At 34.3% G+C, this 14886-nt stretch overlaps 1 protein-coding gene across 2 annotated transcripts in view; it reads right to left on the bottom strand.

The window, feature by feature from the left end:
* LOC136849036 (coiled-coil domain-containing protein AGAP005037-like) overlaps nucleotides 1-14886 on the bottom strand; it is a 926632-nt gene that overhangs the window by 416007 nt on the left and 495739 nt on the right. The window contains exon 7 of one of the 2 annotated variants that reach the window (XM_067121927.1): nucleotides 175-192. The exons of the other annotated variant lie outside the window; for it this stretch is intronic. Within the exon in view, the coding sequence (XP_066978028.1) occupies nucleotides 175-192 (18 nt within the window). The remainder of the gene's footprint in view (nucleotides 1-174; nucleotides 193-14886) is intronic. 2 annotated transcript variants of the gene reach the window in all.

Raw genomic sequence — 14886 nt, 5'->3', positions numbered from 1 at the left:
GCAGCAGCAGCATTTGAAGCAAATGAATTCTCGCAACACTTGGCCTTGGTGTGGGAGTAGTGTCATTTCTCATCAATACCAGAGTCCCTGTCTTATCAGATCACACACTGTATGCCAACCATTTAAACTTTTTACAGTTTCATCTTTAAGTACAAATTGAGAGAAATTCATTACCTTATAAAGCAAGTCCCGCTGAAAGAAAAGTTAATCAAATCAATAAGAATATTCTGCAATCTGAGTCAATTAAGGATTACAAATATATGGAAATTGCAGACCAATTTAAATGAACTGCAAGAAGTAATTTTATCACTACAGTTCTTCTATACTAAAAGGTACTATATTAAATTTAAAGAAATCTTAATGCCAAGTGCTTAGTGCGTCGTATTTCAATTGGTTAAAAATTCTATGACTAATTATAAGTACTTCAACACCTCAGCTCCTCACTCCAAATAAAACTAAATTGTACATGATAACATCTAGCCTATGATTTAAAGCTGACGAGACAGAATTCAGAATTACAAATGTTCCAGACTTTGCAGAATCTTGGGTATATGTACATCCCACTTCATGAAAATGGTACACAAGTGAGCTAAAGCATATAATTAAAAAAAACTTTGAAATTAGGAAATATATTAAAACTAACAAAAGATGTCTTTGAAATAATAAATTCATCTCATCAACGTCAAAGGAACAACATAATTATCTTCCAAACAGTAATGACGGTCAGTGAAATCATTACTAATCTATATGATACTAGGTCTCAACATGGATACTACAAGTCAGGTGACAGGAATTAGTTGCTAATTGACTACTTGATCTAAGATATACCTGTGAGAAGGACAGACAAAAAAACACAGAGACAGATGAAAATAGTAATAATAAAGGATTCCAGTTACTGCAATATTATATTAGTTTGGCTCTTTTTTTTTTCCTTGGGGGTGTGTTGGAAATGTGATAAATACCAATAATGAGCTAGCTATGCATTTTTCATTCACTATACATTTAGAATATAACGTTTAACAGCCAGTTTATAGCAAACTTATAAGAAACACATAATATATAAGAAAACAGTCATATTGTCCTTAAATCTGAGTTTATTACATGTGCAAATTAATCAACAGCTTATATATATATATATATATATATATATATATATATATATATATATATATATACATATACATATACATATACATATACATATATATATACATAGATATATATATATATATATATATATATATATATATATATATATATATATATATATATATATATATATATATAATAGAGAGAGAGAGAGGGAGTAAGAAACATTTACGAGAATTATAATTCAAGGAAAAATTCAACTTTAGATACTGAAGGTATATAAGTACATATACAGTTAGATAATATGCCCAGTTATATGATGAAATGTTTTAAAACTTTAATTTTTTTTAAATAAACGGAAAAGATGAATAAATCATACGGCTTGAAATGGCCTTTTATTGTAAAAAAAAAAAAACAATAAATGCTGTTTATCTTGTAGCAACTTATATTGGTTTGATCATAACTTGTCATCCAGTCTTTATAAAAGTAAAGAAAGTCTTGTACCATCATAACTCTTTTCCCTCTACCCACGAACCCGAATATAAAAAGTAAAAAGTTAAATGGGTTTATACATAACTTTATTGGTACTATATCTTAAAGAGACACCTGGAAAATTATTCACCAAAAGTTTGGAAAATAAACGCCATTTTATACAGCATGAACATGGATGTGAGCTCAGATTATCCCTATTATACTGAGGTTAAGATCGAACTGAGAAATTTTAAACCATCGCAGAATATGAATTTGCCAGCTGCGGTTTTCCGTAGTCATATATATATATATATATATATATATATATATATATATATATATATATATATATATATATATATATATATATATATATACACGAGTATATATATACATACGTGTGTGTGTGTGTGTGTATGTGTGCGTGTGTCTTTGAGAGAGAGAGAGAGTCGGTGAATGGAAATTAGACGCATAATATTAACAAATACACGTAGGAAAAATGTTGGAAGACAGAAACCCGTAGGATTTATGGGGAAATGGTGGCGTGGGTTGATAAAAGGAGGAACGTGTGCGGGCCCAGTGTTTGTTATGAAACAGTTCAGATAAGTTTGAGACCAAAGAAGAAAAGCTGTATGTTGCGTAGATGAACATAGGAAAAGCTTATGAGAAAAATGAGATGTGCAATGGAGAGGGAACAGGGAATGAAAAGTAAAAAAGTTCATATTTCTTTTTTACAGTACTTTTGTCAGAATGTGTACTCGTGAGACTGGCTTGTTTGAAGAGGTAGGAATAGGACTAGTGCGTGTTACTCCACCATGTCTGTTTAGTATTTTCATAAGATAGGATAGTAAGGCAGGACAGTAGAGAGAGAAAAGATGTTAGCGTAAAACTGCGCGATTTCAGAGAGTATGTTATTGGGTGCAATCTGTAGATGATATTCTGTTAGTTGGTGATATTGAAGAAAAGCTATAGAGATGAGTAAGAATAAGAAAGATTTCGAAGAAGACATGGTATTGTAAAGGTAAATGTTCATCAAGAGCAAAGTAACCAGACAAAAAACAGGAAGACAGAAATATGAGTGGCAAATTGTGTGGAAGACTGTGAGATGAAGCAAATGAATACGTGAAATGAGGACAAGACCAGGCCCCAGTCAAATGCTTTGGGGGCGAAGAGAAGTCGATATGAAAGCAGTTGCTCTGCGTAAAAGGGTCACGTGAATTAGAGGAGGTGCTTAAACTGAATGGCCTTGGCATACGTGAACTAACTTTGAGATTATTTGCAAGACAGGTGATTGGTGCACTGCATTTAGGGCTTTTGTGTAGGTGGGTAGGTAAGGAAATGGTTGATGGTGTGAGTTTTCTGCACAAGAGTTCATTCTTCATTCCGCAGTTAAAGGATGAATGTGAATGGCTGCTTTGTTTCCCCTCTAGAGCCTCAAATCGTAGAGTAGAAACACACGCAATTGTTCAATTGACGACACAAGCCTGATTTTTGACTGATATATTTATTTTGCATTATGTTATGAGAAAAACGTGCTAGCAACCTGAACAATGTGTTGGCCGTTCTCAAAGAAGGTCGTCAGATGATCCCCTAATATGTAATATATACTGAGATATTGTTATACATATGTCTGGATACCCTGATTTGGTGACAATATACAGCTTTTCACCATGGCTGTATGGAAATATGGTTTAAACCCATGAACCACCTGATTAAATCTGACTGGAAAAATTGCTGAGTGGAGTACAGCATAGCCATTCTATACCCACCTTTGCCTTTCGCCACTATATTTTGTCTTTATCCAAATGTTAGTTCCCAGCAACTTTTAGAAACTGGTTATAAGGGTACTTAAGACAGTTTTCCAACGGATTATCTTCTTTAGACCATCCACGCTTGGAAAGGCACTGAGGTTGTGGTTGAAGGATGACACGTTAGTCCCAAATAAACCCTACTTAGTAGGCAGTTCGTTTGGCGTGTTCCTTCAGTGCCCTTTCATGTTCGCAGTATGAAGATGTATGACCTATGCTTTTGTGTCAATAGAGTAATCCAACCTCATCTACAGAAACTGTTATATCTGACTGATCACACAAAATAATCAGAGATATTCCTCTGAAACATATAGAACAAAGTTCTCAATATCAGGTGGAAACTGATTAAGTTTGCAAAGGTGTCTGAGGCTTCTTTAGAGACATTCCATGCCTGCCATGTTTTTTTTTCTTTTGCTGATAAAACCTAATACAACATCTTATCCAGTGAAGGCACGCAGGAACAGCATCGTCTTAATTTTCCCTGGTCCTATAGGAAAAACGATGCCATAAATAGGAATCCGTGATAATGGCTCCCTTTTCCAACAACATCCCACATCATCTCTATACCTATTGCTGTGAAGCAAGGCACAACGAACAACTCAACTACCTCAATGTCCATGCCATTAACATCAATCATCCGAGACTTGTAGTCTTCCCTAACAGCATGTTAGGCACACTGTATAGGAATAACTGTGTTTTTTTATGGTTATAGGGAACTAACTGCTCTAGGTTGATGCTGGTATAACTAGCATTTGTGATAGCCATTTCCTCCTTTGTTGCAATCACTACTGTGCTTATAGTCCTTTAATCACTCTGCTAGATTGGAAAGAAGACCGTTCTCTTTCCTTTTTTTTTATTTGGTCTTGACTCTGAGGAACTTCTCCTACTTTGAAATCTTGAGACTTTTTGCAGCTAATTTTCTCAAAATGAACTATCCTCATTCAGTGTGCTTCAACTACAGGCCGGACTGGAATATACACCAGACAAGATGTCTGTTCCCTTTTGATTACTTCATTGTTCTACTATTGGAAAAATGTGTTGTGTGGTGTATTGTGGTGCACTCTGCAAATACCTTGAGTGTTTTTGTTGTGACGTTATTTACCAGTGATGCACCAAGCTCAATTAGTACGTCAGATTGTACTTTGTCTCTGGAAACTTCATTTTAGCTTCAACTTACAATGTGTATGCAGCTTACCCTCCTTGCTTAGTTGAAGAGAGGAAAGAATGGCATTCATGTTTGAAAAATATGCATAAGCCACACCTGGTTTGGCAAGAGGTAACAATGGGGAAAAATAGTTGGCAGCCTTCCTTAAGTAACTCAACTTCTTAGTGACAATTCACTCTAGCAAGATTTATAAAAGTCTTTATTGTTCTTCTTGATGGGGTAGCAGAATATGTGACTATCAGACTGTACTGTAGTTTATCCAATGTTTTCAACTGTGCTTTCAGTCTCTCATGATGCACTGTAATTAGTTGAGCAGCGAAAGGATTGACTAGGTCCTATGTATCAAGAGCAAGGTGATTTCCCTTTTTCATATATGGATTACTTATTTATTTGACCATGTTGAGCATCTGTGATATTTAAAAAAAAATTACTTATGAGCTATGGGCGTCTGTTCATGGTCATTACAGTATTTCTTTAGATCTTAACTCCCCGATACTGTTTTGTAATTAGCAGCAAACTGCTTTAATTCTGGTTCAATCACCATCCAACTTTCAAAGGCTACTGGACCTTCTGTCAGAACCTTAAGCTCCTCCTGCACTGTATTATTCTGTTCATGGGCTTAGTTAATAGCCACTGAGGATGAATTCCCTTTAGATTTCCTTTATGGAATTCTCTGGTAACCTCGATTTTCTTCTGCAGGAACATTATATCTTGAAGAAGAATTATCATTTCAGTATTTATGTTCTCCTGACCAAGGCATCAATTATTCTAGTTTGTTTTCTATATTCATTCTGCATCCATCATTTGCGACATCCAAATGACATGGGCCGAGTTTTCACCATTTTACCAAAGTATGGGTACCCAGTGTATGAGATACAGGTAAGTATCTTCCTTCATCTAACCTGATCATTCATGAATATTATTCAAATCTTGTGTGATCTGTATTAACATGTGTTCATTGTGCACCGTTTTTTAATGTATCCTAATGGAATGGAAGTATAAAATACTTATGCTGGGTTATTAAATCAGCTTATAAACCAAAGAATAATTTAAATAAAACAAATTGACCAATAAATTAGTACCAAGATGTGAAAATTAAAAATTTTTGTTATGTGGTTGTTCCACCATGCACTGACAGCCATCTTAAAACAATGGTCGCCATAGAATATTGTCGTGGCTTACACTTCTTAAAAAAAGCCACTTAAAGAGAACGTTTATGGAAAATTACATTTTAGTACCCTCATATTAATGATACTGCTCAAAAATCGCATTTAACTGTGCAACTGATGCCTATTTTGAGATGTCTTGCATTTATAGCAAAGGAGCTCCTTGTAATACATTGTGATCCTCTGGTGTGAGAAGATGCCCTCTAAATGGCAGCTGAGCCTCTTCTAATGAGGCCAGCAGCAAATCCTTCTTTTCATTTATTTAGGATTCTATGAAAAGAAAGTAATTAATAGCCTCCTCTGTATTGTATTGCAAGTGGTGCCAGGGGTCAGGGTTTGAATGGTAAATGACCAGGTATGGATTTGGAAATGGGGAAGAAGAGAAGAAATTAATGATAGATAAACTGAAGCGGAAGGAGCTAGACATTTTATAATTGCTGAAATTAAAGTGACAGGCGATACAAAAAAGGGATTGCACCTGCGGCACCTAAAATGTGCACAGATAGAGAAAAGGCAGCTCTTGTAGTGTCAGGTAGACACTGCAGATGGGTAACAGAGTGCAAATGGGCAAGTTCAGAAATTGTAAGATTGATACTAAGTGTGGCGGGAGAAAAAGGTGTAATAGTGTGTATGGCCCAAGAACAGAAACTGTGCCTAGTTGGTTTTGGAGAGTGTGAAAAGATGGTTATACTCAAGTTATTTGAATTGAAAGGGAAGGCAGACAGAGAGAGAGAGAGGCAATTGACATGCAGAGAGAGAGAGAGAGAGAGAGAGAGAGAGAGAGAGAGAGAGAGAGAGAGAGAGAGAGAGAGAGAGAGAACTGACAATTGTTGGCATGCACGAACATACAGCAAATGAGAAGATAAGTTGTTGAGAGCAATTAATTTTCCACGAGAGAAGCAAAGCATGTGTTAAACTATAAAGAAGATGTTTGGAAAGTAAATTGGACAACAGTGCAAGGTTATGATGACACATAAGCTGTAAATGGTGTGTGAAGATGGTGAAGAGTGCAGATGACACAGTACTGAACGAGACAGCATAATGACATTGCAAGGACTAGTTAAAGAGTTTGAAAGTATCCGCAAGAGGAGAATAATGTGAGCAAATGTAAGAAGCCAAGGTAAGGTTGCAATGATACACAGAAAACAAGACTGAGCATGAATATCAGCATGGTTGGTTAAATAATGGAAACAAAAGATTAGTTTAGGTTTTAGGAATTCAGTATATTGGTTGATGATGCGATTAGTCAAGAGGGGCATCCTAGAATAAGTGAAGCAAGAAAGATAGCAGGGTATGTGCCAATAATGGGAAGAGTCTTGAAGTTTCTATGGGTTCCATGGCTGGAATGTAGGAAAAGTTTGTGGAAGCAACTCTCCTTGATGGAACTGAAGTGAGAAAACTGAATAAAATAAAAGTGAATGAAGTCAAGAGATGACATTTTTTCCACAGTAAATGCAGTATGAGATGAATAGCAAATTTTAGGGAAGTAGAGTTAGGCAGAATAAAAAACTGAAACGCTTAGAATAGGTAAACAGTGAATCAGAGTGGAAAATCTAGAGAATGGTATGTGGAATAGCTGACATTTGTTGATAATACAGTACTGATTGGAGATATTGAAAGAGAAACTGCAAAAAACTAATAAAAGGGTCTGAAAAAATTTCAAGAGTAGTCTTTACAGTAAAGACATAGAGCAACTAAGCTTTGAAAATAGATCTGTATAATTTTGGGAGTAAATATTTTGGATAATAGTAGGAGGAGAGAAGTAGTAAGTCTCAGATTAAGTGAAATACTGAGGGTGGCCGGATGCGTGGAAATGATTGGAAGGAAACTTGGTGTGTCTAAGGTAGTAAGGAATGAATATTGACTGAAAATGAAAAAAAAAATAGAAACTGTATAAAATTGTTTTGCGTACAATTTCAATCACTAGGCTGTTGCAAGTCCTTTCTGTTCCAGAGACAGAGCTTCACTAAGTGAAATTTATTATGTGAAGTTATTCTCCAAGCTCTGATACCTACCCTTGCTGCATTGTAAACTGCGGTTTGATCAAAAAAAGTAAAACACCATAATAAAGGGTCAATATTGTGTGTTGAAAATCGCAAAAAAGATGCATCTGCGCGTCACAAGTGACTCGGAGATGGAACTATGGATAACACGTCAGAGAATCACAAATGATAGATATGGAATAAGAAGAAACGAAGGGGTGAGAAAAGTGCATTTATTCAGAAGGAAATGTACAAAGGATATTGTAGGTGAAAGAAAGGATTACAGTGTTCTGAGACTTGGGATAAAAGAGGTATATGAAAAGAAGATTTCCCATATCTAGGAAGCGACAAGGTGCTAACAAGAGCAAGGCAAATGGGGCAGTATGTGTACGGAGTTCGATGCTCTGACTATATGTGTAAGTGCATGAAATGACGAGTGTTATGGAAGTTTTTCTGAACGCGGGTTTTATCCATAATTCAAGAGGTAAAGTATGAATGATGAGCATGTGTTTATATATATATATATATATATATATATATATATATATATATATATATATATATATATATATATATATATATATATATATATATATATAATAATTATATAAATGTTGGATGAAAGGAGTGAAAAGAATATTTTTGGTGAATATTTCTTTACACTAAATTAAAAAATATTGTTGTCATTGGCTAACGACAAAATTTAGATTTTCACTCAGGACTTGTATTTTTATTATTGCCTTTTTTTGAAGGTACTAGAGTAAATCACGGATTTAGCTTTAAGATTGCATTAACATGGTTATCCTAATATTTTAAAAACTTTAAATAGACTGATCAAACAAAATTCATTATATTGTAAGCATAGTTCTCAACTGGAAATTATAATCCTTTTGTCACCTTTTCATTGCTATGAATAGCAGCTGGCGTGCACAGTACTATACTACATAATTGGAAAGGGAATTTTTCATGAATTTTTTCTGTGCAAACATTCATGATTTTAGGATCAGCACTTTATGTTTGGTGAATATTTTTATCTTCGGCAAAGTGTCGGATTTTTTTCTTGTGGCGAGCATCAGTTTGTCCATTTGAACTTCAAATACTGTTATGTCTATTTCTCTTACCTTACTACGGTATAAAACAACGGTTAAACTTTAAAATTACACTAGAATCATTATTATGACACTAAAGCTAATTTTACAGAGACAGATCAAAGATAAATATCGCTAAGAAAAATAACGGTAGCCAAGATTTGGGTCTATTGTGGCCACGTTGCCTGTCACAAAAAATACACTGACATTGATAGTGTTTAATCTGGAAGGATAAACATGTGAATGGGCCTTGTTGTGTGTTCAGTAGCTTTCTCGCCTAGCTTTCCCAAGGTCAGCTCTTAGAAGATGATGGGCACATAATCACGTTCCAACTCATGGTTAAAAAGTTAAGTATATCTTAGTTTAACCAGACCACTGAGCTGGTTAACAGCTCTCCTAGGGCTGGCCCGAAGGATTAGATTTATTTTACGTGGCTAAGAACCAACTGGTTACCTAGCAACGGGACCTACAGCTTATTGTGGAATCCGAACCACATTATGACGAGAAATTAATCTCTATCGCCAGAAATAAATTCCTCTAATTCTTCATCTGCCGGTAGGAGAGTCGAATGCTGGGCCAACAGCGTGCCAGGCGACAGCTCTATCCACCCTCCAACGAAGAACATATATATATATATATATATATATATATATATATATATATATATATATATATATATATATATATATTGTGTGTATGTATGTATGTATGTGTGTGTAACTGTCTGCGTAACCATAGGTTTATGAGTCTGCGACGTGTGTATATGCGTGCAGAAATCCAATGGGGTAAACAGACTTTTCAACGTCGGACCTAGACTTCAAAGAGAGAGAGAGATTGAGTGATTCATTATTTTATTTAACCGGCGTCACAACATCAAAGGTCATAGCCGCCGAACAGAGAAAGAGTGAGAAAGAAAGCAAGTTTGCTAACATTTTCTTTCCATGACATGGAAAGAGAAAGAGGGTGGGTAGGGAAGAGAAAGTATCAAAAGTCTTTCTTTTAAATGGAGAGAGGGAGAGAGGAAAGGTGATGGTGAGCAATGAACAGGCGGAGGAAATGTCATAGGGGTGAGTTTGTCCATATTCTGGGCAGTAGGGTGGAAAAAGGGGCCTATTGTTTGATAATACAAATTTCACTCTATATATGAAATTTTTCTCTCAGCTTATTTTGTATATTGAGATACCAAAAATACGAGATTAAAACTCAGAAATTTATTAAGCCATTCGTATCCTGACTTCTCTAAAAAAAAAAAAAAAAAAAAAAAATCTTCCATTGGAGAGGTCTTCATTTGTAATATATATATATATATATATATATATATATATATATATATATATATATATTATACAAAATTAACAAAGCCATAATATATATATATATATATATATATATATATATATATATATATATATATATATAATGTCCGTATTAATCTGTCTTTTTGTATCTGTTGCTAATTTTACTTCTTCCCTTGACGTCTGGTACATCTCAGCCATCCCATGGCCCACCCATCGTTGGTGAAGAGTTATAAATGTAGACTTATCTCGGTGCATTCCTCCTGCAATCTATTGGACGTGAAAGTCCTTGGAAAAACACAATGCCACATTCATATTTCAGCTGCTGAACTCTGAATGAATCCCTCTGCAGAAAATTTACTCAACATCATGCGCTTCATGTACCTACAGTGGGTACATCTATTATCAGTGCGTTGAACCCCTTATCGAATCCTGGATATCGAGAGCCTTTCTTTTCAAATCATTCTTTCACCTTATCGAGCCAGTGTTTTCTAAGGCTTTCATTCCTCTTCCTTCCTATCACTTTTAATTATAGAATATTTTCACCAGCCTATTTTTGTTTTACTTGACCGAACTGTCTCAAATATTTCTCACCCTTACACTCTTTCTTATGGCACATATGCTACGTAAATATTTCAACATCTAAACAGCTCCAACTTGTCCCCTTTCATTCACTTTCATTATTCACACTTCAATTCCCTACAGGGGAGTTGCTCGTCGAACCAGCCATACATACTCACCTTGCTTCTACAAATACTCTCTGCTACTTTCCTTGCTTCGCCTGTTCTGATTCACGCTTCCTCTTGTCCTCTCATCATCTATTGCAACAGCTCCTTTATATATATATATATATATATATATATATATATATATATATATATATATATATATATATATATATATATATATATATATATATATATATATATATATATATATATATATATATATGTGTGTGTGTGTGTGTGTGTATACAATATATATATATATATATATATATATATATATATATATATATATATATATGCGTGTGTTTGTGAGCGTATATTATTATATTATAGCTCTGTTTATAGCTTAAGATTATTCTTGTTCTTTTGGTACCCTTCTTGGTCACCCAGCTTTCTTATTTCGAGGCGTTAGGTTGGTTTTAACTTTTATGTTTGGGTTCTAACATCTATATTTTAACATTAATGATTTTTACTTAGCCTTAAGCGTTTATTCTAACTGTTGTTACTTTTGTCTTTTAGCCCTGATGATGAAGTCATTCTTTGAAACGTTGGCTGGAAATAAAGTTAAAATATGCATCGCCTCCTTTTCGTCCTCCTGTCTGTGCGACGTATCCCAATTGCAAGAAGTCAACACGTTCCGATTATATACATATACATACATATACATATATATATATATATATATATATATATATATATATATATATATATATATATGTGTGTGTGTGTGTGTGTGTGTGTGTGTGTGTGTGTGTGTGTGTGTGTGTTTTCATAAATGTCCATACAACACGTCGCCTTTATCTTCCAAATTTTCATATTACTATTTCACTACATCCACCCAGTAGCTCATTCAAGCGAAACCGAATCTGTCTATATGCCTTTTTTTTATCCTGAGATCTGATTATTCATGGACCTCTCTCATTACATTTCCTTCACTATATAACACCTTAATTTTCCAAACTAAAGTTCTTGTTTCCCATCTCTTTTTATTTTTTATTATTATTTTTTTTTATATCTGCACATGATCTCTTTGTCACGCAGTTGCCCTCTCGGATATTCATAAATTTCATTCATTATATCTTCCATTTCTTCATCCCATCACCTTGTGTTTTTATTCCGCCACAAACTCGCCACCAACTCTAAGCCCCCACCATGGAATTTCACGCTCTCCTCATCCACTCCTTCCATCCCCAAGTCTTCAACCATAATCCATATTACATCAATTTCTTCACTATTTGATCCTCTCATTTCCTAGTTAACAAAATCACTTTTATTAATCAAATTTGAAGCCCTATTGAGATCCTTTTCTCTTCAACTTAACTTAAAACTATTTTAACTTTTCACCCAACAAATATTATTTTTCTCATCATTACATCCACCAGTCTGTTCTTCAGTCTATATTGTACTGACTCTATTTACTTCACCATTTTGTCTTTACCATGTATGATTATATTCTTCAGCTGAAACTTTGGATATCTTACAATCTAGCACCAGCCCAAAAAAAATTCCATAAGAACCTCCCAATTCTCATTTATACAAGTAACTCTATACCTGCTAACAATGTCAACTCTTTCTGTGATACCAACCTCTGCATTTAAATCCTTATTTATCCAACCCAAACAATTTCAAATTCTGCCTCCTCCTACAACATTCTCTCTTTCACCTACAAAATTAATATTCTTTTACAACTTACACATTCTCTGACAACTTTTTCGTCTGCCGCACTCATCTGTACCTCACGCTCCTCGAACCAGCAATTTTGTACTCTTTCGTCCATCCCCAGTACTTCATTGACTCTTCCTTAGCCATTCTCCTTGCAGCTACCACAATCACAGTCATTCTTCGCCCTTCCCAACCCTGCACACACTGCCCTTACACCTTCGTTTCTCTCAGTACTGCAACATCCAGCTTTTTCTCCGTAAACAATTCAGCGATCGCACGGAATTTGTTTCTCTATGCACCACCAACGGATCAACAAAACCCCAAGACCTAGTAATTCTATTTTCTCGAATCCGGTTTTATTTCTATCTTCTTTTCTTAGATTTTTCCAGCAATATAAGATTGTGAAGGTAACAACACACGCCGAAGTCAATGGTGCATAATTTTTTTACAAACCCCATGCCTGATGACTTTAGTAAATTCCTAAAAACTGAATTAATTGAGCTATTAGTGAAAACTTCCGGGAGGTATATATATATATATATATAATATATATATATATATGCCAGCAAATGTTATGGGCAAGAAAATATATATCATCTTTATAGGCGTTTGTGCTGAAGCCTTTGTTATATCATTATGATAAATATGATGATAAATATACGCTCTTTTTTTTCTTTTATAATAATAATATAGTTTAATGATTTACTAGCTAGCCTATATTGTCCAAGACCATTTTTGGAAGAACATTCTTTACTCTTTAAGGTAAGGAGTAACAGTAAACAGTAGCTGATTTGATATAAGGTATAAAACCTCATGATCAGGCTGAAAAAACTAATTTTGTCAAGGATGAGAATCAATAAATTTTCGGTTTGAGGAACTGTAGTGTTCCAAAATGAATAAAAATCATAATTAAATAAATCTTCAGCAAAAATACCCCTAACGAAATATAATCCCCGCCTCGGTATTTGAACAAGTAAATACAAACTAAAATATGTGTGAGATATTCTTTTACTTCTCAAAATACCAGAAAAATTAAAAACAAAATAAGAAAAAAAACATGAAAAAAGTTGTTAATGAAAATAAATTAGCGTGCACCTACAAAAGAAGTGAAAATTGATAAAAAGTAACTAACCACTGATTTCATTTACATAAAAGAAAATGCTGCAATGACAAACCTGTGATATTTAACGACCTCCTGGAAGTTTCCGATTGAGTTTTATTAATTCCATGTTTTTAGTAGACTGGTATTCAAAGAAAGTTTATAATAACGATGTTTTTCTTATGTTGAATACCATTGGTGATGTGAAAAGTTGTTCAATTCGGCGGGTGTTGCTTCATCTTTCTTTATAATCTCTTTATTCGTTCATTTATTGACTCTGAGGAGAAATTTAGGTTTAAATGAGTTTCGATTCACATTACCAGTAATTATTTAAAAGCAATGATGCTATTCGGACAAAAGCAACCAATCAGCTAGCAGGAAACCGAGCTAAAATCCAGGATTCAGTGCAAAGGATGGTCCTGTAATTCTATTCTCTCCGGTTTTACTGTGTCTTTTCTTAGATTTTCTAATGGCAGCTACAAAAAGCCTGGTGGTTTCCAAATGGTTGAAACCTAGTTCTAATAGAAAGACTCTGTGTTCCAAAATTCTGTGTCTAATAGCCAGCGGGAACTGGATCCCACGCATCGCAGACCACACTGCGAACAAGTGAACAAGTAAACGACACAGGAATTAAGGTCCACAGGCAGAGTAGGCTTCTCTCTCAAAAGTGATCTTATTGTAAAAGGATTACAGAAAACAAACCGGAAACTAATTTGAGGAAACAATGCTTAAGTATTTCTTGTAACTTTTCCGGACCATATAGCTACTATGAACAAGGTAAGACAATTTAATGTATTTACATCTTTACTAGTAGTACTGTACACGGTCTAGGGACAAAACTTTTCATTTAAAAAATTTTTCAGAACTTTGTAAAATACAAAAAATGGGATATGAGTTTTCAGAAAAATAATTCTGGAGGAAAACCATATCTTGATGAAATAAATTAAAATCACAAACATTGTTGCATAAGATGAACTCAATACGCACTTTGATAAATAGAGCCTACAATGTTTGTTGTTATTTTAATTTCATCAAGATATGGTTTTCTCCAGTTCCTAAATTCTCCAGAATTATTTTTCTGAAAACTCATATCCCATTTTTTGTATTTTACAAAGTTCTGAAAAATTTTTAAATGAAAAGTTTTGTCCCAGACCAGTGTACAGTACTGCTAGTAAAGATGTAAAGTACATTAAATTGCCTTACCTTGGTCATAGTAGCTATATGGTCCGAAAAAGTTACAAGAAATACTTAAGCATTGTTTCCTCAAATTAGTTTCCGGTTTGTTTTCTGTAATCCTTTACAATAAGATCACTTTTGAGAGAAGTTTACTCTG

Source organism: Macrobrachium rosenbergii, chromosome 20 (genome assembly GCF_040412425.1).
Source record: "Macrobrachium rosenbergii isolate ZJJX-2024 chromosome 20, ASM4041242v1, whole genome shotgun sequence".
In the NCBI taxonomy this organism is placed as follows: domain Eukaryota; kingdom Metazoa; phylum Arthropoda; class Malacostraca; order Decapoda; family Palaemonidae; genus Macrobrachium; species Macrobrachium rosenbergii.
Note: the sequence above shows the minus strand (reverse complement) of the source record. Positions and strands in the feature narration are given on the sequence as shown.